This window comes from Oryx dammah, unplaced genomic scaffold, assembly GCF_014754425.2.
Source record: "Oryx dammah isolate SB20612 unplaced genomic scaffold, SCBI_Odam_1.1 HiC_scaffold_10, whole genome shotgun sequence".
NCBI classification, from domain to species: Eukaryota; Metazoa; Chordata; class Mammalia; order Artiodactyla; family Bovidae; genus Oryx; species Oryx dammah.
Window position 1 is genome coordinate 52,374,274 of NW_024070194.1, and position 26,955 is coordinate 52,401,228.

General features: G+C 38.9%; 2 protein-coding genes across 3 annotated transcripts in view; both read right to left on the minus strand.

The window, feature by feature from the left end:
• Window positions 1-26,955, minus strand: part of PTER (phosphotriesterase related) — an 87,484-nt gene that overhangs the window by 9,189 nt on the left and 51,340 nt on the right. For both annotated transcript variants that reach the window (XM_040248969.1, XM_040248970.1), the window contains exon 4: window positions 5,997-6,137. In XM_040248969.1, the coding sequence (XP_040104903.1) occupies window positions 5,997-6,137 (141 nt within the window). The remainder of the gene's footprint in view (window positions 1-5,996; window positions 6,138-26,955) is intronic.
• Window positions 22,150-23,290, minus strand: LOC120869575 (KATNB1-like protein 1). Its single transcript, XM_040248972.1, has one exon. It carries the CDS (start codon window positions 23,155-23,157, stop codon window positions 22,243-22,245), a length of 915 nt encoding a protein of 304 aa, XP_040104906.1. The 5' UTR covers window positions 23,158-23,290; the 3' UTR covers window positions 22,150-22,242.

Below are 26,955 nucleotides of genomic sequence, written 5' to 3' on the forward strand. Positions count from 1 at the left end.
TGAATCAGCCACGTGTATACATATATCCCCTCTTTTCTGGATTTCCTTCCCATTTAGGTCACCACAGAGCTTTCAGTGTGGTTCCCTGAGCCACACTGTAGGTTCTCATTAGTTACCTATTCTGTATGAGAACATACATTTTAAAACAAATTACACTTAAAGGGATGCCAGAAAAAAGCCAACCTGGCTGTTTCATCTAGAAATCTTCAGTCCTACCACATGTACCCCAAGTGTGTCCTAAAAATACTTGGAGTGTTATCTGTGCCGCCATCATTATTTGCTTCTTTTTTTTTTTAACTGAAGAATAGTTGATGTACAACGGTATGTAAGTTACAGGTATATAGTACAGTGATTCAGAAGTTTTAAAGATTATACTCTGTGTATAGTTACTATAAAATATTGACTATATTCCCTACATTGTACAATATATCCTTGTAGCTTATTTTATAGTTAATATTTGTACCTTTTAATCCCCCACCTCTGTATTCCATGTACCCTTACCTCCCCCTATATAGGGGTAGGACATTGGTTTGTTGGTCTTTAAAATTTGTATAATGTCCAAAAGTTCTGATCTAAAGTTGCTTTTAGAACAACCTCTCTTTAAGGGAATTATCTAAGACAGCTCTATCATCATTTATGAAGGAAGAGAAATATTTCACAGATGCATGCATAATGCTGAAACTTAGGGTGACAAACCCTGATTCACAATTTAAAGGGAATTTCCCATTACAGGAAATTTTAAGGTATACTTTCCCCGTGTATTTTCTGAGCGTTTCTCAACATTTTTGTCTCTTTTCCTTGTCTGTGAAAAAATGATATCTTATTACTACAGAGGCATATCATATAGATAAACATACCTGTAAGAGGCCTGAGTCATATCCTGGAACACAAAGTTACTAAATTTCACAGTAGCAAGGAAAGATACTCATTTGAAAATGGGAACCGTTAGAACTCAGTAAGTCAAGAAACCGAAGACTAGTTATCTCATGAGAAAGAGAATGTTCTGGTTCTAGAAACATAATTTTATCTTGACTATCAAGAAAGCCGCCTGGTTGCTCCTAAAATAAGGGATCATCTCACATGCTGTGCCATTGTGTAGAACAGTAGTTAGAGGCTGTCAGAAGGAAGGAACCACTACAGATGAGAAGACAAGAAATCACAATAATTATAGAAATACAAATGAGTTAGTGTTTTGCAAACAAATATTAGAGAGAGACTACAAAGTGTGAAAAGGCAGAGATATAATAAGATTTGAGAAATGGAGCAGAAGATTGAAAACAGGTGTTAGACACAGAATTTCTGGTGCTGAAAACCAGAGGTAGGCAGAAGCATGCTTCTCTGTTCACGTCAAAGCTTTACAATTCCTGAAGCTCAGAGAAGGACTGTTGATGAGTGATGAAAACCAAGCACCCTAGAGGTGGGGACAAGGAAATAAACTAGGGTGTACACAACCCCAACGGTCATTTAATAATCACCCTGAGCTGTACTGGAGTCCAGTGACTTAATGCATGACTTTTAAAAAAATTAATTTCTGGTGGAGTATAATTGCTTTACAATGTATTAATTTCTACTGTACAGCAAAGCAAATCAGCCACACCTGTACATTTATCCCCTCTTTTTTGGACTTCCTTCCCATTTAGGTCACCACAGAGCATTGGGTAGAGTTCCATGTGCTATACAGTAGGGTCTCATTATTTATCTATTTTATGCATAGTAGTGTATGTACGTCAGTCCCAATCTCCCACTTCAGGCCATCCTCCCTTCCCCACTTGGTATTCATACATTTGTTCTCTACATCTGTGTCTCTATTTCTGCTTTACAAATAAGATTATCTATACCTCCAGTACTGTTGCCTGGAAAATCCCATGGACGGAGGAGCCTGGAAGGCTGCAGTCCATGGGGTCGCTGAGGGTCGGACATGACTGAGCGACTTCATTTTCACTTTTCACTTTCATGCATTAGGGAAGGAAATGGCAACCCACTCCAGTGTTCTTGCCTGGAGAATCCCAGGGATGGCGGGGCCTGGTGGGCTGCCGTCTATGGGGTCGCACAGAGTTGGACACGATTGAAGTGACTTAGCAGCAGCAGCAGCAGCATACCATTTTTCTAGATTTCACATGTATGCATTAATACATGACGTTTGTTTTTCTGACTTACTTCACTCTGTATGACTTATAATTTACAAAAGATTAAAGATACGTACTTATACAGACACATAGATATACACAAACACAGATGTGTTCAGTTCAGTCACTCAGTCGTGTCCGACTCTTTGCGACCCCATGAATCACAGCACACCAGGCCTCCCTGTCCATCACCATCTCCCGGAGTTCACTCAGACTCACGTCCATCGAGTCCGTGATGCCATCCAGCCATCTCATCCTTGGTCGTCCCCTTCTCTTCCTGCCCCCAATCCCTCCCAGCATCAGAGTCTTTTCCAATGAGTCAACTCTTCGCATGAGGTGGCCAAAGTACTGGAGTTTCAGCTTCAGCATCATTCCTTCCAAAGAAATCCCAGGGTTGATCTCCTTCAGAATGGACTGGTTGGATCTCCTTGCAGTCCAAGGGACTCTCAAGAGTCTTCTCCAACACCACAGTTCAAAAGCATCAATTCTTCAGCACTCAGCCTTCCTCACAGTCCAACTCTCACATCCATACATGACCACAGGAAAAACCATAGCCTTGACTAGACGGACCTTAGTCGGCAAAGTAATGTCTCTGCTTTTGAATATACTATCTAGGTTATCCATACATCTAGAATGTTTACATTTGGCACAATGAAAGCTCATATCCTCATCTATCTCCCCCTATGGATCCCCTCTTCTATTCCAGAAAGTCTAGGAGCCTTCTGCAAAGCATAGGGGTAGAAAAGATACACCTCACTGCCACAAGGGGGCTTAGAGAAAGGAAGCGAACCCTGGGAGCAAACTTCCTGTTTCCAAGATGAATTGTAAAATATTTGTTTAGGGCATTCATCAGGAAGTCATGATTTTGAGATCATGAAAGATGAGAAAGATCTACCACACAGGCTCATCTTAAATTCCAGAGAATATTCACCTCTGAGTTCAAGCTAGTACGGTTTGCCAATATTGAATGGTACTTCTGGGCAAGTAAATTTAAATTATAAAACAAACAAACAATAAATCTGTTAATCAAAGAATTGGTTTGAGTAGTTGGATGAAAAAAAAAAAGACCTAGGGATACTAGTCAGGGCACTCAAGGCAGTTTAAGGATGTAGAGTGAGTGTCTCATGTTTTTGTAACTACTGTGACATTGCTCAACTATCTTTCTCTAATAATATTAAACTGGAAGGTATTTTAATTAATGAGCTCATCAAGGAGGTATGTCAGTTCACGGGACAGCAGAAGACCCACATGTAAAGATCAGCTGCCCAGGGGAAAGACCCTAAAGCTGTTAGACCTTCCCCAGACCCCACTGTACATATGTACATATGGTCATAGTAGTTCATGTGCCGCCCAAGCCTCACGTTTTCTGGACATCACTTCTTTACTCCAATTTGGCTTACTCCCATTCCAACGAGTTTTCTACACTCAAAACGCTCTTCTGCTTTTGTCATCATGGAGAACTCCTTCTCTGCTCAACCTTCTGTTTTCTACCCTGACCACGAGTTGCATCTTTCTACTTTTTTGCTCACCCTCTTCCACATTCTGTATTCACTCACTTCATTAAAGCATCCAGGGATTTACCCCTGCTATGTTACTGCTAGATATCTCTTTCCATCTCTCTATATATTTTCTTCCCTCCAGCTTGGACCTCATGACCCTCATCTCAACCCTGCCCTTGTCCCCTTTGGATATCAAGCATGTTCTTCAGACAGAATCCCAACCTTCTCTCTGTTTACATCTATTACTTCTACTCACAAAACTTTTTTGGCTCTACTACCAAAACACAAAATATCTTTTTTAGGAAAATAACCACCAAATTATGCAGCTTGGTGCTAATAGACAGTCATGCAGTAATGATCTCTGGCCTCCACTGGGTCTTCCATACAACATGTCCTGAGCCAGTATCTCTCTCAGTCACTCCCCATCCACTCCCAGCCTTCATCCTCCTATACAAGGTCCTGCCCTGAATCTATTCCTTCCTTCACAGGGGATGACCATGTCTCTTTCGCAGGAGCTTTCGAGATCAAATGGGACCATCTGTCCTCAGTGTTCTGTCCCTTTCACCAAGACATTGATCTGCACTCACTCCATTACCTGCCTCGCCTCCTCTCCTTTCTATGGAAATAGCATACCTCCTTTTCTGAGAATATTGGTTTATTTTTAATTGAAGGATAATTGCTTTACAATGTTATGTTGGTTTCTGCCATACATCAACAAGAATCAGCCTATGGCTGATTTAACGAACCTTCTATTTGCTGCCCAAATTCCATCTGTCTCCTCAGGAGTCTTGCTCTATATCTCTTATCTGTTCAGATATTTTTAAGTTAACACTGACTGATCACTTCATAGTATACCCCAGACACTCAGCTAAAAACTACATGCTTTATTTCATATAAATTCTATACCAACCCTATAGAATAAGCGCCAAGTCTCTGGATTCATCCTCTCGGTCTCCTAACAAACCCTTTCTTTGGCCCTGTCTGGTCTTCTTTTTTTTTTTTTTTCATATTTATTTACTTATCTATTTGACTGTGCCGGGTCTTAGTTGTCACATGCAAATTCTTAGTTGCAACATGTGGGATCTAGTTCTCCGACCAGGAACTGAACTGGGCCCCCTGCATTGACAGCATGCAGTCTTAGACACTGGACCACTAGGGAAGTCCCCTGTCTGGTCTTCTAGCTCTAGCTGTACAACCCTGCTTCAGTTTACTACCAAGTTTCTTGAAAGAGTCACCTCCATATTCTCTGTCCTTTTGCTCACTTTCTAGTCTTTCCTCAAGTCTTTTCTGCCAAGGCTGCACTTACTGACTGTGAAATGAAAACTTCCTGATGGTGAAATTCAATGGATACTTTTCCATCTTTATCTCTCTTGGTATCTGCCACTTAGTACAAGGGTTCAAGTCCTTCTGCTTTAAGTATCCTTCTCCACCAACTTCCATAACAATGCATTTCCCGGATAGTCTAATGCTTTGAAGATTTCTCAACCTGTCCTTGAGGGACTATTTCTGAGTTCATCCCTTAAATGTGGGTGGTCACCAGGGTTCTGTCCTCATTTGCTTCTTGGAGTGATCTCATTCATTCCCACGCTACTGACTATCACATGCAAACCAACAATGTCTAGCTGCATGCCCAAGTCTCTGTCCTGAGCTTCACATCCTTTTCCCATGGCCCCATGGGATAGCAACACTATATTCTCAAACTAAAGTCATCCTGCTGATCCCAAATCTATTTCACCTCCCAGGTTCCCTAACTTGGTGCATTCATTCTTTATATCACCAGGTAACCAAGGCAAACCAGATAACCGTCTAGTCTTGACTCTCAAAAATTTGCACTTGAGTGCAGAGAATGAATGACTTGTACAGTTATTTGTTTTCTCTCACAAATATTAAACAATTTTGAGAGGTTGGACTTTGTATAATGTTTGACCTTATAGCCTTTCAGTTGCAATTACCTCTTTAGTGAATATTTTAAATAAACATTTCAAAAATTCATTGCAGGCAGTTAGGACTTTGGTGTGATCAACCTGAGAAAGAAACAGCTTACTTCATTAGGAATAAAAACAGGGAAATGTCTTTTGTTCTTTTACTGTCAGAGCAGAGATTGAGTATTATCTGTGTTTCTTATCAGCTGCCCATCTGCACTGAACTTCTAAGGCTCTGCTAAGCTTTTACCTACTTAGCTTGACTCATTTTCTCCTTGAAATAATATATAGAGATTTGCCTTCCTGAAACAGCATTGATATATTTTCCCTTGCAAGTCTCTGGTTCCGCCTGCTTATTGTTTCCTGAATCTTTACTAATTCCTACCCAGATATGAAAGTCCGGAAGAAATGGTAAAAGGAAATGCTGTGAGAAATTTCATCATATTTACCTTTTAATTCTTTTATTATCATTGGGCATGTCAATATCTGGGTTGAACTGATAATGAAAAAGTTCAGTACCAAAGAGATCATATTCCAAGTAACAGCCAAGCTGAGCAAACTCCAGTAGTTCCTTCTTATCCAGGATAGTCCTAGAGACAAGAAGACAGACATATTGTTACTATCAAGACCATGTTTTCCACACATACACATTAAAGGTGTTAAGCACACTATGTACTGGAATATAGTTGAAATCAAGTAAAAGAATTTTGGAGTTGGCTTTTAGGATGTAACTATAAAATATTAAGTTCAATTGTTACTATAAATTAGAAAAAGTGAAGTAAAAGTGCGAGTTGCTCAGTTGTGTCCAACCTTTTGCGACCTGATGGAATGTGACCACCAGGCTCCTCTGTCGATGAAATTCTCCAGGCAAGAATATTGGAGTGGGTTGCCGTTCCCTTCTCCAGGGCATCTTCCCAACCCAGGGATTGAATCTGGGTCTCCTGCAGTGCAGGCAGTTTTCTCCCCCCCTCCCCCACTGTCTGAGCCACCAGGAAAGCCCAGAAATTAGGGAACATTCTCATCCAAAAGGGAGTTTTCTCGTCTCAAGGGCTTCAAAACTATAGACATTTTAATTATGCTGCCATCTCAAAAACAGTGTTGTAATTCTTTTCCAGAATTGTCTTCAGGGTAGGCTCTATATTCTTTTGAAAATCCTTAGTGGGACTGATATGAACTATGAAAACTATCAAAAAGGAAATCTGGCCAGGACTGGAGAATTAGGTGAGTAATACTGATCTGGATAAAACATGAAGCCAAAGTTAGGCAACAGGGTGATTTTCTTGTGACGATCATAAAGTGGTTCTAAAATTAATCCCAAAGCCTATGTGAATATCAGTGCAGTTTTTTTAAGGGGCAGTGCTCCTATAGATATTTATGTTCTGGTGTGTTTATTTTTTAAATAGAATTTATTATTTTATGCTAATTTTATGGGTATCTTCTCACTTCAGTAGAGATCATAGCAAAAATATCACTCTTTGTAAGACTATGTAAATGAACAGAAAAGGAGAAAAATATAGGATAAGTGCAGGCTTCAGACAGAAAAGTCAAGTCTGGAACAAGAGTAGATTATCTCAAGAAATTTAAACTCTAACAGATAAAAAGGATACATAAAGTTAACCCCTGGAATGCAACAGTAGGAAGTCAAGAGATATCTGGAGTAACAGGCAAATTTGGCCTTGGAGTACAAAATTAAGCAGAGCAAAGGCTAATAGAGTTTTGCCAAGAGAATGCACTGGTCATAGCAAACACCCTCTTCCAATAACACTTATGAAGACTCTACACATGGACATCACCAGATGGTCAATACTGAAATCAGATTGATTATATTCTTTGTGGCCAAAGATGGAGAAGCTCTATACAGTCAGCAAAAACAAGACCAGGAGCTGCTTATGGCTCAGATCATGAACTCCTTATTGACAAATTCAGACTTAAATTGAAGAAAGTAGGGGAAACCACTAGACCATTCAGGTATGACCTAAAAAAAATCTCTTATGATTATATAGTGGAAGTGACAAACAGATTCAAGAGATTAGATCTGATAGAGTTCCTGAAGAACTATGGACAGAAAACTTCATGACATTGCATAGGAGGTAGTGATCAAGATGATCCCCAAGAAAAAGAAATGCAAAAAGGTAAAGTGGTTGTCTGAGGAGGCTGAGAAAAGAAGAGAAGCTAAACGCAAAGGGGAAAAGGAAAGATATACCCATCTGAACGCAGAGTTCCAAAGAATAGCAAGGAGAGAAAAGAATGCCTTCCTCAGTGATCATTGCAAAGAAATAGAGGAAAACAATAGAATGAAAAACTATTCATTTCTTGAAGATCTCTTCAAGAAAATTAGAGATACCAAAGGAACATTTCAGGCAAAGATGTGCTCAATAAAGGACAGGAATGGTATGGACCTAACAGAAGCAGAAGATATTAAGAAGAGGTGGCAAGAATTCACAGAAGAACTATACAAAAAAGATCTTTATGACCCAGATAATCACAATGGTGTGATCACTCACCTAGTATCAGACATCCTGGAATGTGAAGTCAAGTGGGCCTTAGGAAGCATCACTACGAACAAAGCTAGTGGAGGTGACAGAATGCCAGTCGAGCTATTTCAAATCCTGAAAGATGATGCTGTGAAAGTGCTGCACTCAATATGCCAGCAAATTTGGAAAACTCAGCAGTGGCCACAGGACTGGAAAAGGTTAGTTTTGATTCCAACCCCAAAGAAAGGCAATGCCAAAGAATGTTAAAACTACTGCACAATTGTACTCATCTCATACGCTAGGAAAAGTAATGTTCAAAATTCTCTAAGCCAGGCTTCAACAGTATGTGAACCATGAACTTTCAGATGTTCAAGCTGGATTTAGAAAAGGCAGAGGAACCAGACATCAAATTGCCAACATCCTTTGGATCATCAAAAAAGCAAGAGCGTTTCAGAAAAACATCTACTTCTGCTTTATTGACTATGTCAAAGCCTTTGATTGTGTGATCACAACAGACTGTGGAAAATTCTTCAAGATATGGTAATACCAGACCACCTGACCTGCCTCCTGAGAAGTCTGTATGCAGGTCAGGAAGCAACAGTTAGAACTGGACATGGAACAACAGACTGGTTTCAAATTGGCAAAGGAGTATGTCAGGCTGTATATTGTCACACTATTTATTTAACTTATATGTGGAGTACATCATGCAAAATGCCAGGCTGGATGAAGCAGAAGCTGGAGTCAAGATTTCCAGGAGAAATATCAACCTCAGATATGCAGATATTACCACCCTTATGGCAGAAAGCAAAGAAGAACTAAAGAGCCTCTTGATGAAAGTGAATGAGGAGAATGGAAAAAGTTGGCTTAAAACTCAACATTCAGAAAACTAAGATCATGGTATCTGGTCCCATCACTTCATGGCAAATTGATGGGGAAACGATGGAAACAGTAACAGACTTTATCTTTTTGGGCTTCAAAATCACTGCAGATGGTGACTGCACCCATGAAATTAAAAGATGCTTGCTCCTTGGAAGAAAAGCTATGACCAACCTCAATAGCATATTAAAAAGTAGAGACATTACTTTTCTGACAAAGGTCCGTCTAATGAAAGCTATTGTTTTTCCAGTGGTCATGTATGGATGTGAGAGTTGGACTATAAAGAAAACTGAGTGCCGAAGAATTGATGCTTTTGAACTGTGGTATTGGAGAAGACTCGAGAATCCCTTGGACAGCAAGGAGATCCAGCCAGTCCATCCTAAAGGAAATCAGTCCTGAATATTCATTGGAAGGACTGATGCTGAAGCTGAAACTGAAAAACTCTGGTCACCTGATGCAAAGAACTGGCTCATTAGAAAAGACCCTGATGCTGGGAAAGATTGAAGGTGGGAGGAGAAGGGGACAACAAAGGTTGAAATGGTTGGATGGCATCACTGACTCAATAGACATGAGTTTGAGTAATCTCTGGGAATTGGTGATGGACAGGAAAGCTTGGTGTGCTGCAGTCCATAGGGTCGCAAAGAGTTGGACATGAGTGAGCGACTGAACTGAACTGAAAGTTAATCCCTAAAGTATCACTGCAGAGATTCAAAAACAGAAAGAAGAAAGAGAAAAAGGAAGAGAGAAAGGAAGGAAGGAAAGAAGGGAAGGAGGGAAGAAGGATGAAGAAAGGAAGGATCCTACCAGGAGACCATATGGAAAAAAATAAGGGAAAAAAGCCTCATTAAATATTGCATGAAGGGAGTTAAGAGAAAAGAAGAGATTGTTCAGGATCCAAAGCTGGCCTGGAGAAGAAGTGGAACATCAGATAATCATTGTCTTATTAGACTTTTTTCCATTATGATATTCTATTACTTTGGCAACATCAGGATGCCAAGATTAAGGCACTATTATACGTCTATCAATCTGCTTCTAAGAGGTCAGAAGTATTTTCAGAGCCTCTCTTCCAAACCCTAGGAGGACCAGTTAAGCCTCTGTGTCCATGAGTGAGAGGATTCTGCTGTCCCAGGCTGCTTCCTGGTAGCTGGCTCTTGACTCTGATTCTGAGCAATCATACTGTAGCTGGTTCCTTTTTATTCTCTTCACCAATTTAGCATAACTTCTAGTTCATGATGTTGTTTTAGGCAGGGAGGCTAAAAAAACTGTTTCCTTTATACTATAAAATGCACATTAGCTCGGTGCCACCTTCTATTAATACTACTCCTTTTCTTTCTTCTTACCATGGAGACCATTTTTGCTTCCAGAATTACTCGGCTAAAAGAATATGTGTTTTTCTATAGTAAACATATTCTGTTTTCCAAAGAATCATGCTTAAAAATGAAATATACACAATTAACATAAGGGGGAAGAGATAAGTTTAGTATTTCTTTTTCCTTTTGAGGCAGTTTATTTGGTTTGTTAACTACCATTTGTTGATTACCAATATGGGTGAAATACCAGGGTGGGTCAGGGTGGGGAGTCAAGAAAAGCAATGGAGTTGCCCATAACAGGTTGGATCAGACTCTTATTTCTGATTGCAATGTCTTTTTGCTTCTTTAGGCCTAAATTCCTTGAGACTCAGTTTTTCATGGTAAATGAAAAACTATAAGAAAATCTTTCAGTCTTAGTTCCAACTGAAAAATAAATTTGCTTATCATCATCATAGCCAACAAGTATAAGACCTTACTATGCTTCTGGCATTGTGCTATGTGCTTTTCATTTATTATCTCACTTAATATTCTCTATAATCCCATCTGGTCTCGGGTTTATAGATGAGGAAACTGGGGCATAGAGATTAGATATGCAAGGTGATGTGCTGGAAAGTAAATTCATTTTGAGGCTAGAATCTACTTCCTAATCATCATACTATGTGACATCTCCTATGGCTAAATAGTTTATCCTCAAAGGACATTTTCCAGAATTGCATTGACTTTGTATGTACATCATGTTTTTAAATTTTTATTTTAAAATGTAATTCCCTCCCCACTGTACCTTCAAACTGCACTTGAAAATGAGAAATTTACTCTCCAAATAAGAAAGGATTATTTTGTGGGGGTCTTCAGTCACTGCATATAATAGACAGGATTTGACCATTATGTCATTCTGGATATTTCCAGTGATATGGTCAGAGAAGGAGAAGAAGCTCTATTAATCATGACTGTTGCTTAGAACCTGAGGTTTGTCTAAGCCTCTCACAAATATTAAAGGTCACATATTAAGGGTCTTCTATGGTGAGGTCCTTTCTTCCAAAGTTCAGATTTGCATGTCTAATTGCCTGCTTGCCATCTCTACTTGGATGTCTAATAGACAACTCAAGTTTAACATGCCTTGAACTAAATCCCTCATGTCCCACCCCAAACCAGTTGCTGCAGCACCCTCCCCTGTCTAAGTTGATAGCAAGTGCATCCATCCACTGCTCAGACCAACAACCTTGGGGTTTTTTCCTCTTTCTTCCTGTAAAACCCTCTACATCTAGCCCATCAAATAGACTTATGGCTTAACTTTCGAAATATGACCAGAATCCAGATACGTCACAACCTTCCCTGCTGCCCTCCTGATCCAGAACTCCATCATCTTTTGCAGGATCCTTGTAATAGATCCTCAAGCACTCTCCTTGTTTCTCTTCCTTCACTCTATTACTGTCTATTCAATTATAACCACCAAAGTCTGTCTTCACAACTAAGTCAAATCAGGTCTCTCTTCTGTTCACAACCACCAACAGCTCCTCATTTGCCTTGAGAAAGAGCCAAGGCCTTACAGTGGCCCATGAGACCCTGCGTGATCCTCCTGTATGTGGTCTTCCAAAAGCTTTATCTCAGGGAGGGGTGAGGAATGCAGGCATCCAGACCTCCAGACATCAGTTACATATAAATCCTTGCCTGGATTTTAAATGTCATCTGAAAAATGGCATGGTAAGTTTCTAGAGGAAGATGAATATGTTCAGTAAGATTCATCTACACATGTAAGTGTCAAATGTAATCCCTGGGAATTAGAAAGGAGTACAACTTAAGGGAAATGGTCCTTCTGTAAAACACTGTGAAAAATTTCACAGCAGTGTATAGGGGAGAAGACTTCAGAAAAGAAGCAATTAGGCTCATGTTTTAGACATTGGGTAAATGAAGTTAAAAAAGGAGACAGACAAATTTGCTGTCATTAAAAAGCCAGGAGATATATATATATTCACATACACATATGTCTCTAGTTTAGTCTAGTCGCTAAGTTGCGTCCGACTCTTTTGCAAACCCTGGACTGTAGCCCACCAGACTCTTCTGTCCATGGGATTTCCCAGGCAAGAATGCTGGAGTGGGTTGTCATTTCCAGTGGGTTGCCAGATCCAGGGGATCTTCCCAACCCAGGGATCTAACCTGAATCTTCTTTGCCACTGAGCCACCGGAGAAGCCTTGCACACACATATACACGCATATATTGAGTCAGCCAAAAAGTTCATTCCATAAAATGTTATGGAAAAAATCACAAATGAAGTTTTTGGCCAACCCAATATTATTATTAGTGACATCTGGTGATGTGACACAGCCTAGATAACTGAACATTAGTGTGAAGGCAACTAAGAAATGAGTTCACTTAATTTCTCCCTATTAAAGAAGGGAACACAGTATAAAACCTATGGGAAAAAATAGTGTCAGTGGTCATACATACTTTTCAGAAGAGAGCCCTGCAAAAAAAAAGAGTTTGGGATTAGATATTAATGAGGTGATAGGATAGAGAAGCAGGTGAAGCAAGAAAATAAAACACGTAATAATCCTCAGGCATTTCAGATGGCCCCATATCATTTAATTCTTACAAAAACTACATGAGAAAAGTATGAGCATCCCATTTTATTTTTATTCTTTTTTGGCTTACACAATAGACATATATTGTTTTTTATAGTCTGGAGGCTAGAAATCTGAGATCAGGGTATCAGCATGGTCAGGTCTGGTGAGAGCTATCTTTCTGGCTTGCAGGCAGCCACATTCTCACAAGTTTTCTGGTGTCTCTTCTTAGAAGAGCATTAATCCCATCATGAGGGCCCCACCCTCAGTGATTGTCCTCATTTTATAAATGAAGAAACTAAGTCTCAGAAAAGTCTGGGAGTCCTTAACTTCTGAAATGAACAGCTGGTGAATAAGAACAATTTGTATCCGTCTTCAGATGTCCCGGTCTTACACCCCACTGCTCCTTTTGTGATGAGAGCACCCACCCACTTCCACCACCACATTCCCTACGACAGCACTTCCCTATGGAGAAATACACCCCATCACAAGAGCATCTCACCCAGCATACAGAATGTCTAACAAGGTGACTTAACTACACTCAGCGGACAATCAGCTGGATGACTTCCAGGGGCTGTCAAGATGCTCCTAAAGTTGCATTTATGCATGTGACTTATTTTTCCGCTTGGAGAAAGGATTGACCCCAGATGTCAAAATGGTACCAGGGAAAAATATACTCTGCTTGACGTCTTTCAGATGAGGCTTAAACAGAGGTCCTGCCCCTCCCGGTCATCAGTGATCTCACAGCACTTCTTACAAGAGCGAGGGTGTCAACTTCAGCCAGTTTTCCTCATTCCATATTCTATGTGTGTTAGTCACTCAGTCGTGTCCGACTCTTTGTGACCCCATGAACTATAGCCCGCCAGGCTCCTCTGTCCATGGGATTTTCCAGGCAAGAATACTGGAGTGGGTTGCCATACAGTCTATTTCCATGAATAATTACATGCTTTCTTATTCCAGTCTTCCCCAGCCTTTGAGGTAAATATCTTTCACCTCTTGCCCTAAATAGCGTGGTGATTGTGAGATGCAGAAGAGCTGCTGCGTTTCACACTGGAGAAAGTCCCTTCTTCAAGGTCAATAATGTTGATCACAAATGTTATCTGTAAAATATCCTGGAATTTCCCAAGAGGAAGATGAGATATTCATATCAAGCATTTATTCTTATTATTTATATTATATCATTTCTTCTGTTTGCTCCTCAACCAGTAAACAGATTCTCTCGTTATAAGGAACAGGCATACATTGATGACAAATATATCACTATTAGCTAAGAAAACAGTTCTCTGACACCATCTGGCTGTCTTTATTTTCAGAGTATGGTTATCACGTATGTACGTTTTTAAGGCCAGTACTGAAACGCAAGATGATTGATTCTGTTTTTCAAACCTCTTTATATTCTAGATCTTTATCCAAGAGCTGAGGGGTTTAGTTTAATGTCAAAATGCACTCTGAGTTGGAGCAAGGAAATCTGTGTGAAGTGATAATTTAGACACGGGCCTGTGAGCTCTCTGGGAAGAAAGGACTAAGAAGCAGAGGAAAGGATATGATACGTGGGTGTGATCCAGATGATAACATTACCTAACATTTGTCTTGGGCTTTTCCGGTTTCAAAGAACTTGCAAATATATGATTTCATCTCATACATTCAAGCACACCTTCATGAATTAATTCAGCAAACATTTACTGTCTTGTACTGCTATCTACCCTGTGCTAGCTTTTGTGTTGGGAATACTCCTATGAATAAGAAATTTAAGCAGCAGTCTCAAAGAACTGAAAGTCATGGAAGGAAACACAGATTTAAATTAATAATTACAGTTATTGTAATTGAAAGCTTTTTATAGTACAATACATACAAAATATTGTGAAAGGAAAATGAAAGAAGCAACTCATTTGAGTTGAGTCTTGAAGAAAACTATTCAGATGTAGGTTGATAGGGTTCAAGTTGTCAGATGAAGGATGGAAAATCCAGAAGAATACCTATTGAGAGGTAAAAGAGCTTGTTGTTTCTGGAAGATAAGTCTGAATTTATCAGTGCTAACGTGCATGAGGGGAGATGCATCCATCTATCCATCCATTCATCCATCTAATAAGAAATTGTTGATCATTTATTTACTATGATGGACGAGCTGGGAAAACAAAGACAAATAATATGGAATCCCGTCCTTCAAGAAGATCACTGTCCAACAGGAAAAATAGACATGGAAACAGATCATTGCTTTTCAGACCTTACTGAGTCTAAGAAAATACTCCTAGGATCTGGGATGACACAGAGGAGATATCAAACACTGCTTGGCTCATTCAAGAAAGGCTTGATAGAGAAAAACATCTCTGATGAGATGTATATTGAAGAAAGGCTCTGCCTAGTAGATCAGAGAATATTGTATTCACATCAGAGGGATGAGGTCATGTGAGAGGCATGTAGGAATGCTCAGCATAGGTTAGTCAGAATCGTGGTCAGTGTGGCTTTAGCCCAGCTTCTGCCTGTGCATCTAGAAAGGACGGGAGATGAGTTGGAAAGATTGGTAGGGACCAAATGACCCGGATGTTTGGATTTTGTGCCGCAGGTGACATGTAACCTCTGAAGAGTTGTAAATCAGGATGGAGATATGTAAAGCAGATTTGTGTTTGGAAAGATCCAAATAGTAGCAACATGGAGGCTAGATTAGGGAGCAAAACTGAGAGAGATTTCCTGTTTAGAGATAATTACAGTGGTTTAGGGGACAAATGAGGATCTGAATTAAGTTAACAACAGAAGAATGGATAGGAGGGGCTGTATTTGGAGATCTTTGTGGGGTAGACAGTTATTATTTTGTGGGGGTGCAAAGGGAAGGGGAATTTAGGTTAGCATCTGGGCGAATCATGCTGTCATAGACCAGAACAGGGCAAGAAGGAAGAGTCAAGTGATGGGACTTGGTCCCCCTCGTGACAGAAGTGGAGAAGGAGAAACCAGTACCTCCTGTGGGCAGTTCATTAGATGTTGGCATCATTAAATACTACCAAGAGCATGGAAAGGGTAGGTTCTGAAACTCATAATGAACTGGTGAAATACAGATGCCGGGTATTAACACGAATGCAGAAATGAAGAAACCAAAGCTTGGGTTTCTTAACTGACCAGGAATCCAGGAATTCTAGCTCCTAGGCTAGTGCACTTCTCATTATATTGTGCAGTGACTTTTTTGGAATTCATCAGTCATCCAGCCTGTGACTTCCTGGGCCTGGAGGGTAAGCATCATGTGTTGGTCTATTTTGAGACTTGAGTTCAGAGCCTGACACATCCAGAAACACAGAAGATATTCAGTGCTGAAACTTATGAACTTGACCAAGTAATTAAAATTTTCTTTAATTTAAAAATACAGTAATAAGGGGATGCTTATAGACAACTGATTTATTTAAAACAATGTTGAATTTCAATGACTAGTTATTATAAAAATTGTCTACCACGAAAGAACCGCCCCTGAAAATTCTATCTCCCTCGTCACTGAATTTCTTAATTTAAAACCAATGAATATTTGTGCAGATCATACCATGTGGGATTCTTTACAATTTAATGAGAGTTCTTCAACAGCTACTTAAAAGAATTATTAAACTCACCTAGAACTATTGATTTAATAACTAAAATAATTTTTAAAATATTTATAATATGATGTCTAAAAGTAATTAATATATAAATTACTATAATCTAATAAATTCAATGTTACTATAATTCTAAAACATTAGATATATTCCTATATTACTAGTGGCAGTTACAGCTTAATTACAAAATCTGAAAAATTCTTAATTGATGAATTTCAATTAATTTATTTCAATGTCAAAAACAGAAACTGAATAGAATGATGTAAGTTTTAAATGTAAGACTATTCCCTCAACAATGCCTAAACATTGTCTATAGCCAGAAAGTATAGTTTATTACTTCAAGTAAATATTTACCAGGAACTTTGGTTTCACACAAACTCAAAACCACCAATTCACATGGTACATTCACATTAATATACTAGTTTATTCACATACATGTAGGTAGTTGAAAGATTCTTTTGTCTTTCTTTAGAGGATTCTTTTTGTGATAAAGGATTACTTTTATGCTTCTCAACTGTAGAGAGTAACTGGGAATAAAAAGCAATAGAGAAATAATTTAGATTGCCATGTGTTTATTTTGCATATTCCCTATTATCTATATATTTGAACAAACATGATTCAGTTGTCTGCTTGGGCACATTATCCTACAGAGATGTTTAATGACGTCATAGGAGAGAATGACGTCACATTCTCAATATTATGACATAAGTCTAAGCTTAAGGAAAAGGAACAGATGGCTGCAAGAGAGAAAAACCCTTGTTTAAATTACACTAAAACCAGAAGTTGGCTCTGAATTGCAAAATGTAATTAAAACTTCATTTTAAAATGCATTTCACAGTTTATCTACCCTAGGAAGAGCTTTTTACCATATGAACTTTGCAGCTGCCACAGAGCACAAAAGAGGTTGCGTTTTTCATGTAAAGCGATACATAGTTCATGGAATGATGGTATTGAGGAGAGTGAAGATAAATCTCATAGACATGGCAATCCTATTTGTTAAAATGTCACATTTCTTGGGAATGGTGTCAGAGTCATGAAAAATGGCTTTAGAAGAAAAAATTACTTGTGGGAGGTTTTGGTGGCTATAATGTGTTGGAGAGAAGACAGGACCAGTGTCTTCATTTGCTGTTGACATTGGACTGATTCGCCCAAGTGTCTGTGTTAAAGAGTACAATTTGGGATAATTAACACATACCAATTACTAGCATAAGTTAATTAATTGCATTTTATTCAGCACTTTCAGGTATACTAAGTAGTTTTGCTCCATTTCAGTTTGTCCAATATTTGCCTGGATTTTCTATTTGTTTTTAAATAGGTCTTTTTACTTTACTTTTATTTTACTTCTCTTAAATAGTAAAAGGAAAACTATGACAAGCAATACTTGGGGAAATTTGTCTAACACTTTAAGGGTTAAAAAATAATTGTTCTTAACTCCTTTTGACAGATGCGTAAAAGACTTGGAGGCTTCAGTGACTTGCTCAAGGTCACTCAGAGAGTAGGTGCTGTTGACAGAGGTAGGATCAGACACTGTGTTCCCAGCACCCTCTCGTTCTCCATTGTCTCAGATGCATGGAATATGTGCTGCATTCGTGAAGGGGTAGCTGTGGCCAGCGTCACTACACAACATCACACTGAAATGTGCTCACATTTTGTGTGTTTCTGTCTCATTGAGTACTCTCTACAAACCAATGAAGATTTCTTAAGAAATTTTATTGGGGTATAGTTGATTTGACAATATTGTGTTAGTTTCTACTGTATAGCAAAGTGAATCAGTTATAAAATATCTACTCTTTTTTAGATTCTTTTCCCATATAGGTCATTATATAGTATTGAGTAGCGTTCCCTGTACTATACACTAGGTTCTTTTTAGTTATCTATTTTATACATAGCTATATAGTAGTGTGTATATGTCAATCCCAATCTCCCAATTTATCCCTTCCCTCCTTTCACCCCTGATAACCATAAATTTGCTTTATATGTCTGTGACTCCACTTCTATTTTTGTAATAAGTTCATTTTTAACATTTTTTTAAGATTCCACATATAAGTGATATTATATGATATTTGTCTTTCTCTGAGACAGATGGTCTCTAGGTCCATCCATGTTGCTGCAAATGGCATTATTTTGTTCATTTTTATGGCTTAGTAATCTTGGAATGTGAAGTCAAGTGGGCCTTAGAAAGCATCATTACGAACAAAGCTAGTGGAGGTGATGGAATTCCAGTTGAGCTCTTTCAAATCCTGAAAGGTGATGCTGTAAAAGTGCTGCACTCAGTATGCCAGCAAGATTTGAAAACTCAGCAGTGGCCACAGGACTGGAAAAGGTCCGTTTTCATTCCAGTTCCAAAGAAAGGCAATGCAAAAGAATGCTCAAACTACCGTACAATTGCACTCATCTCACATGCTAGTAAAGTAATGCTCAAAATTCTCCAAGCCAGACTTCAGCAATACGTGAACTGTGAACTCCCTGATGTTCAAGCTGGTTTTAGAAAAGGCAGAGGAACCAGAGATCAAATTGCCAACATCCGCTGGATCATGGAAAAAGCAAGAGAGTTCCAGAAAAACATCTATTTCTGCTTTCTTGACTATGCCAAAGCCTTTGACTATGTGGATCACAATAAACTGTGGAAAATTCTGAAAGAGATGGGAATGCCAGACCACCTAACCTGCCTCTTGAGAAATCTGTACGCAGGTCAGGAAGCAACAGTTAGAACTCGACATGGAACAACAGACTGGTTCCAAATAGGAAAAGGAGTACGTCAAAGCTGTATATTGTCACCCTGCTTATTTAACTTCTCTGCAGAGTACATCATGAGAAACACTGGACTGGAAGAAACACAAGCTGGAATCAAGATTGCCAGGAGAAATATCAATAACCTCAGATATGCAGATGACACCACCCTTATGGCAGAAAGTGAAGAGGAAGTAAAAAGCCTCTTGATGAAAGTGAAAGAGGAGAGTGAAAAAGTTGGCTTAAAGCTCAACATTCAGAAAACGAAGATCATGGCATCTAGTCCCATCACTTCATGGCAAATAGATGGGGGAACAGTAGAAACAGTGTCAGAGTTTATTTTGGGGGGCTCCAAAATCACTGCAGATGGTAACTGCAGCCATGAAATTAAAAGATGCTTACTCCTTGGAAGAAAAGTTATGACCAACCTAGATAGCATATTGAAAAGCAGAGACGTTACTTTGCTGACTAAGGTTCGTCTAGTCAAGGCTATGGTTTTTCCAGTGGTCATGTATGGATGTGAGAGTTGGACTGTGAAGAAGGCTGAGCGCTGAAGAATTGATGCGTTTGAACTGTGGTGCTGGAGAAGACTCTTGAGAGTCCCTTGGACTGCAAGGAGATCCAACCAGTCCATTCTGAAGGAGATCAACCCTGGGATTTCTTTGGAAGGAATGATGCTAAAGCTGAAGCTCCAGTACTTTGGCCACCTCATGTGAAGAGTTGACTCATTGGAAAAGACTCTGACGCTGGGAGGGATTGGGGGCAGGAGGAGAAGGGGACGATAGAGGATGAGATGGCTGGATGGCATCACGGACTCGATTGACCTGAGTCTGTGTGAACTGCGAGAGATGATGATGGACAGGGAGGCCTGGCGTGCTGCGATTCATGGAATCGCAAAGAGTCGGACATGACTGAGCGACTGAACTGAACTGAACTGAGTATTCCATTGTAAATATGTACCATATCTTCTTTATCCATTCCTCTGTCAGTGGGTATCTAGGTTGCTTTCACATCCTGGCTATTGTAAATAGTGCTGTAATGAACACTGGGATACATGTATATTTTTGAATTATGATTTTTTTCATATATATGCCCAGGATTGGAATTTCTGGATCATATGGTAGCTTTATTTTTAGCTTTTAAGGAACCTCCATATTTTTCTCCATAATGGTTGTATCCATTTATATTCCGATCAACAGTGTAGGAGGTTTCCCTTTTCTCCACACCCTTTCCAGCATTTGTTGTTTGAAGAGTTTTTTTCCTTTTCTTTTTAATTGGAGGATAATTGCTTTCCAATGTTTTGTTGGTTTCTGCTGTATGACAATGCAAATCAGCCATATATATATACACATATACATACATTCCCTCTTGAGCCTTGCCCCCACCACCACCCCACCCATCTAGGTTATCACAGAGTACCATGCTGAGCTCCCTGTGTTGTATAGCAGCTTCCTACTATCTATTTTACACATGATAGTGTATATACAGGGCTTCCCAGGTAGCTCAGCTGGTAAAGAATCTGCCTTCAATGTGGGAGACCGGGGTTCAATCCCTGGGTTGGGAAGATCCCCTGGAGGAGGGCATGGCAACCCACTCCAGTATTCTTGCCTGGAGAATTCCTACGGATGAGGAGCCTGGTGGGCTGCAGTCCATGGGTTGAAAAGAGTCCGACATGACTGAGCGACTAAGCACAGCACAGTGTATATATGTAATGCTACTTTCTCAATTTGTCCTACCCTCTACTTTCTTAGTTTGTCCTACGCCACTTGATGATAGCCTTTCTGATTGGTGTGAGGTGATACCTCATTGTAGTTTTGATTTGAGTTTCTCTAATAAGTAGTGATGCTGAACATCTTTTCATGTGCCTCTTAGCCATCCATGAGTCTTTTTGGAGAAGTGTCTATTTAGATCTTCTGTCCATTTTTGATTGTTTCTTTTTTTTAATTGATCTGCATTAGCTGTTTGTATATTTTGGAAATTAATCCTTTGTTGTTTGATTCATTTGCAAATATTTTCTCCCATTCTGTGGGTTGCAATGTAGATTCTTATGTAAAATTTAACTGCAGAATAACTAAGTTTATACAGTAGCTATGATGACATGTTTAAAAGCATCTAGTTCTTATATTTTTCTATCGCCTGCAATAGTGGTAACAGAAGAAATGTCAGTGGACATTAGGAAATGGGAAAGAAGCAGTGTCATTAGTAAATATTTGCTTTTTTTTAATAGAAATATTTAGTCAATTTACTCAAATGAAGAAAACTTAAATGATACAGAACTGAAAATATCAGAAATCTATATACAATAAAAAGTGAATATAAATTAGTCAATTCCATAGACATTTCCAGTTAAGCATTCATACAAATACAGATTCGCCTTTTTCTTATATATAGGAGTAACACATACATACATACATGACATGATTCTGCCAAAAAAAAAAAGAAAAAATCAGAGATACTAAAAATATTCTCAAGTTTTAAGAATGGTGTAGAATAAGTTTTAACAACATTCTACATGAATGGAAACCCCTGATTTAATTCCATGATTTTATCATGCCAGAAGCATGGTTGCTTTTAATTTTCTTAAACAGATATTGTTATCATACACATTGGCTTATTAATAATTAAGGCATTTTGCATACACAGTATCTCAGTGTGAACAAAAAACTTTTAGTACTGATTATTTGCTATAATGGTTTAAACTTTCAAAGTCTTTTCAACATAAGAAAATAGTAGCTGCACACATTTAAGTGTTTTCTTATAAAACACAATCTTAAAAAAAAGTAATGATGATTGGTCTCTGTGAATCCTAGTAATAAGTCCTGTCTTATTTTTCACATAGTATAAATTATATTCTTATGCAGGATTGCATTAAGACCTAGTAGTTCTTAAACAATGTTACCAAATAACCATATAAATCCCAAACACAGCAAAGGTGAACAATCTTTGTAGTGCACTTTCACCTCATTGAAGCTGAAGCTGCTCCTTTTGGATCTTTTTCCACTTCAATGTGAAGTAGATCGGTAGCATTTCATTAGTGGTTTCATCATACGTTTCTCTAAAGGAAAAAATGGTTTTGATTTCTTCCATAGTTCACAGTTCTCAGATGAGACATTTTTGGGGAAATCATATAGTCCAAGGATGTTCTGAATAGCCAAATGCTATAGATGAAGTCTTTCAATGCAACTGTAATAAGTAAGCATCTACATCCTTGGCTATGTTACCAGTATATCCTGGAACCAAAGTAAGATGGTTTTCTTGTTCCCACAACCCACTTAATTGCTGTTTTAAAATCTGAATATTTCCATCGTTCACAATTTCTGTTTTGGATGATAGTTCTGACCACCACCTTTTTATGACTGCTTGAAGCCAGTTTAAACCAACTATTATATATTCTTCAAATCTGCTTTTAAGTAGTGATTTTACTAGAGGCAACAAATCTACACAGCAGCCAAGTGAGATATACTCTTTTTCCTCCTGTAAACTATTGGTGAGCATGGGAAGGCAATCTACCACAACTCCAAGGTCCTCTATCCTTACTAAATATGCTACAAGTTCACTAATACTTCTCTTTCTCCAGAAAGTTAAAGCTACATTCAATCTCAAATTCCTGCTGAACAAAACCTGTGCCATTGTTTCATGGTCCTGAGAAACCTCAGAAAAAAAGCCACTATATTTTGATGATGGGCTTTCTGTCTGTGAAGAACCAGAATCACTGGAGTTAATCAAATATGTTCGACTATCATGCCGTAATTTTTCAGGGAGGTGGCCTGCACAAGCCAGTTCATTTTCTTTATTTGCCATGACACAGCCCCCACTTTTAGGGGACTGCTTTTTTCTGTAACAAGGATTTTGAATAGGATGATGAACTTTCTTTCTTCTATAGATCACCTTACGTAGTTTATCTGGGCTTTTCACAGCTTGTCCAACTGTTCTAGTTATGTAAGCAGCCAACTGTTTTGGAGATTTCTTAACCTCCTTCATGTTCTTATTAGTGAAATTAGAGATCCTTTTTCTAGGAAGATCAATGGAATGATCCTCAGTATTATTACAAAAGTTGCGTTTTTTAACATTGTGGGTTTCAGATGCCATAATGTCTTAAATACCGGCGCCTCATGGTACCCCGGCGCCTCCGCCCAGCCCAGGCGCTGACCGACTGCGCCCGGCAGCCCAGACTATCCCTCGGCTCCCCGGCTGAGATCCAGGGAACGGCCATTCAAACGCCGCCGCGTGTGCAGCCCGCCGGGATCTAAATATTTGCTTTTAAAAATTATCATGTGCTTAGCAGGCCCTTACTTTGTTCCTGATTAATTTCTTTTGTTGCTTGTTTGATTTGGGTTTTTTAAAAAATATTTATTTAATTGCCTGCATCGGGTCTTAGTTTTGGCACATGGGATCTTTGTTGCTTCTTTGTGATCTTTCATTGTGGTGCTCGGATTCTCTAGTTGTGGCGCACGGGCTTAGTTGTCCTGCAGCTTGTGGGATCTCAGTTCCCTGACGAGGGATTGAATCTATGTCCCCTGCATTGCAAGGTGGATTCTTAACCACTGGAGTACCAGGAAAGTGCCTGCATTTCTCACTCAATAGTTAGATCTGAGCCTATTTGACTAAATAAGTTGTCTTTACTATATATAATGTGTATAAAGTATATATTCTACAATGCATACTCATTTCTGTCCCCACATACATTTCATACATAACGCATGCATAAGCATAGTCCTAACAATAAACTATTAAGAAATATAGCACTGTATGCAGGGAATTATAAATGTTATAAACCATTTCACATGCAAAACATTCCAATTGTTTTTTAAAGTATTTCCATTCTATTTACATATATTAAAATATTTTGGTCAAGTTTAAGTTTGCTAAATTTCTGCCTGGAATTGTTTTTGAATGGTTTCACATTAATTCACTAGCATTCATAGGAATTAAAAGTATGCAATTCCAAGGATCCCAAATGATTATTTTGGGGTGGCTTTACAAAAACACCCTTAAGGTTAAGCCACCATAATTATAATGGAATACTCATGTTGAAGCCAGAAAGTGGGTCTTGCTCCTTGCTACATCCTAGTGTCTGATATATGGTACTTAGACACTTAACAGATATTTGGTGAATGAAAGAATAAATGAAATTATTCTTCACTCCATTACTTCATCTAATTAAGAGCATGAAAAAATGTATCAAAATTGCATCCTTTAAAGAGGTGGGCAAATTTGGCATGAATAATCAGGGCTAAAGAGAATAACATGTGTTGATAGTCCATCCCCTGTGCTCTGCCTTCTCTTTCAGAAACCCTCAGGTAATATTCCTCTGCCTTCCATGGGGAGAAATTTTCAGAGAGATGTGCTGTGTTCCTGCACTTAATTATCATTGTGCCCCTAATCAAACTCTAGGCCCTGGGTTTCCATCAAAGCCCTCTGTTTTGTTAAATATAGAATTAAGTAGAAAAAGACTGAGGCACAGTACCTGTCTGTTGCCCTCCCAGGGGCTTGGAGTTTGATCAGTAAATAGCTAGTGCCCAAATACCTTCCAACCATGTCTTTCTACCCCACCTTCCTTGGTAATGAAAGAATTTTGTTGTCATAAAAATACCTAAAGCTACTCTATAGTCCATGGCAGATGAAACTTCCTTGGAGGCAGGTGGCAACAAGATTCTCCCTGGGTTGTCTTCTTCCATCACATATGTCCTATATCAGACCAGGCCCAGAGGCAGGGCTATGATGACATGCCACCTGAAAATGTGGCTGGAGTTTTAACAGATAGACAAGTTTTAGTAAGTGATTAAAAGGCACAAAGCATTTGTGGATTAAAAACCCAGACAGCAACCCGGAAGTGCTGGTGTTATTTTCTGACAAATGTTGACTTTGGGTGGCTGTAACTGTCAAGGGCACCCGCCTGTGATGTTCCCTTGGGTTACACCTGCTGCATTCCTGGGCACTTCCACCGGCCTGCATTTCCTAAAGAGAACAGATGGTTAGGGGAGGGGACTAGACACAGAAGCAGATTTATCTTGTCAGGCTGTTGTCTCCAGGCAAATGACCTGAAGCAGGTCACAAATGGTCACGTGACAACAATGTGGTTTAGAGTGTCCTAAGGTGATGGCCATTGATTAACCCTTCCCTCTCAGGGTCCCAACTGCTTCTTTTGGCTAGGCCTATCACAGTTTTGTTATTTTATGTGTATGTGCATGTATTTTAACATAAAATGCCTTATGTCTGAATGTGAGTGAAGAGTTACATATCTTCAAAAATATTTATTGCTTTAATAAATTAAAGGTGTCCAGGATTATGGACACCCTGAAGTATTTTATTTTTTATCATATATCATTTATTTACTTATATTTCCCTATCATTAAGTACTCTGACTCTGAAGTAATTGTATTTTGTATTCTCAAATGATAGAAATCCTACCTTTAAAGAGAGGAATGAACAGTTTTACAGGGATTGAAAGCCTGTAAAAAGCTAGAAAGCCCCGTGTCCTAAAAGAAGGTCACAGGACAGAGCTAGCATCTTAACTTGCTACCGGCAACCACAACATCCTGCAGGTCAGAACCTTTTCCTTTATGCCCCAGACTTTCTGTTGTTGTTTTCCTGGAAGGCTTGTTTTCAGGATTCTCTTCTTTTTGTGTGTGTTGTCTGTGCATTTTGTTACACGAAATACATGTTCTTTTGTGATGTGTCCCCATTATAGAAGCTGAAGTCCTTGCCCTTTCAACACAGATCAGACTGTGTGTGTAGCCCAGTGGACCTCGGAGAGTCTGTGAAAAGATGACCTAGTCGAACGTTAGCCTGGCAGCTGTCTTGCTGTGAACACTCACATCAAAAAGCTAAAGTTGCCCGCTTCTGCCCCTCTGAATTTTTTCTTCTGTTACTTTATTTGGTTTGTTTTTCCCAGTGCACTCCTTTTTGTGAGGCCATTTCCCCTAATTTGCCTGTGCTCTGAAATATTCATACTTATAGGCACAGTACTATTTTTTTAGACACTGGAACCCTGAATCATCCCTGTATGGGTACAGAATGGGTGACTGTTCTAGGATTGGTCTCAGCATTTTCTAGGATGCTCTTAAGTTTGGCTGATGTCAGGTCAAGCTCTCTACTTTCCATCCCAGGCCATTTTTAAAAGAGGCAATGAAATGACAGTCAATGAAACTGAGATAGTGTAGCTTTATCGTTCAAAAGAAAATACATATACAAGTGTGTGTACACATATTTGTGCACCTATACATGTTGATTTTGTGAGCAAAAAATAAACATATATATATATATATACAGACATATATATGTATGCATATATATATTTTTTTATTTATTAAAATATTTTTAAAGACTCAATTTTATTTTATTTAATTATTTTTTAAACCTTTTGGCTGCATGGCATGTAGGATCTTAGTTCCCTGATTAGGGGTATAGTTTGATTTTCTGAACAGAGAAGTCCTACTGTTTCAGAAGTTAAGGTTTATCTCACAATTTCCAGTGAAAGGTTATGTTCTATTAAGGCCAAGCATCATTTTCTAGGGCTTCCCTGATGGCTCAGTGGTAAAGAATTCATATGCCAATGCAGGAGACATAAGTTGAATTTCTGGCTTGGAGAAGGAAATGGCAACCCACTCTTCTTACCTGGGTAATCCCATGGACAGAAGAACCTGGTGGGCTATAGTCCATGGCATTGCAAAGAGTCAGGCATGACTAAGCAACTGAGCAAGCATCATTTTCTAACGTGCTTACATGTCTAGCTATAAACAGATAGATTCTTTAAGAATCTTAAAGATTCTTTAAGAATTAGCTGGAGCCAGTTTAAGCAGTAAGGCAGGCTGAACATTCACAGGAAAACTTCCAAGCAGAGTACATGTAAAATAATGAATAAAATGAAAGGGGACAAAAGATCAT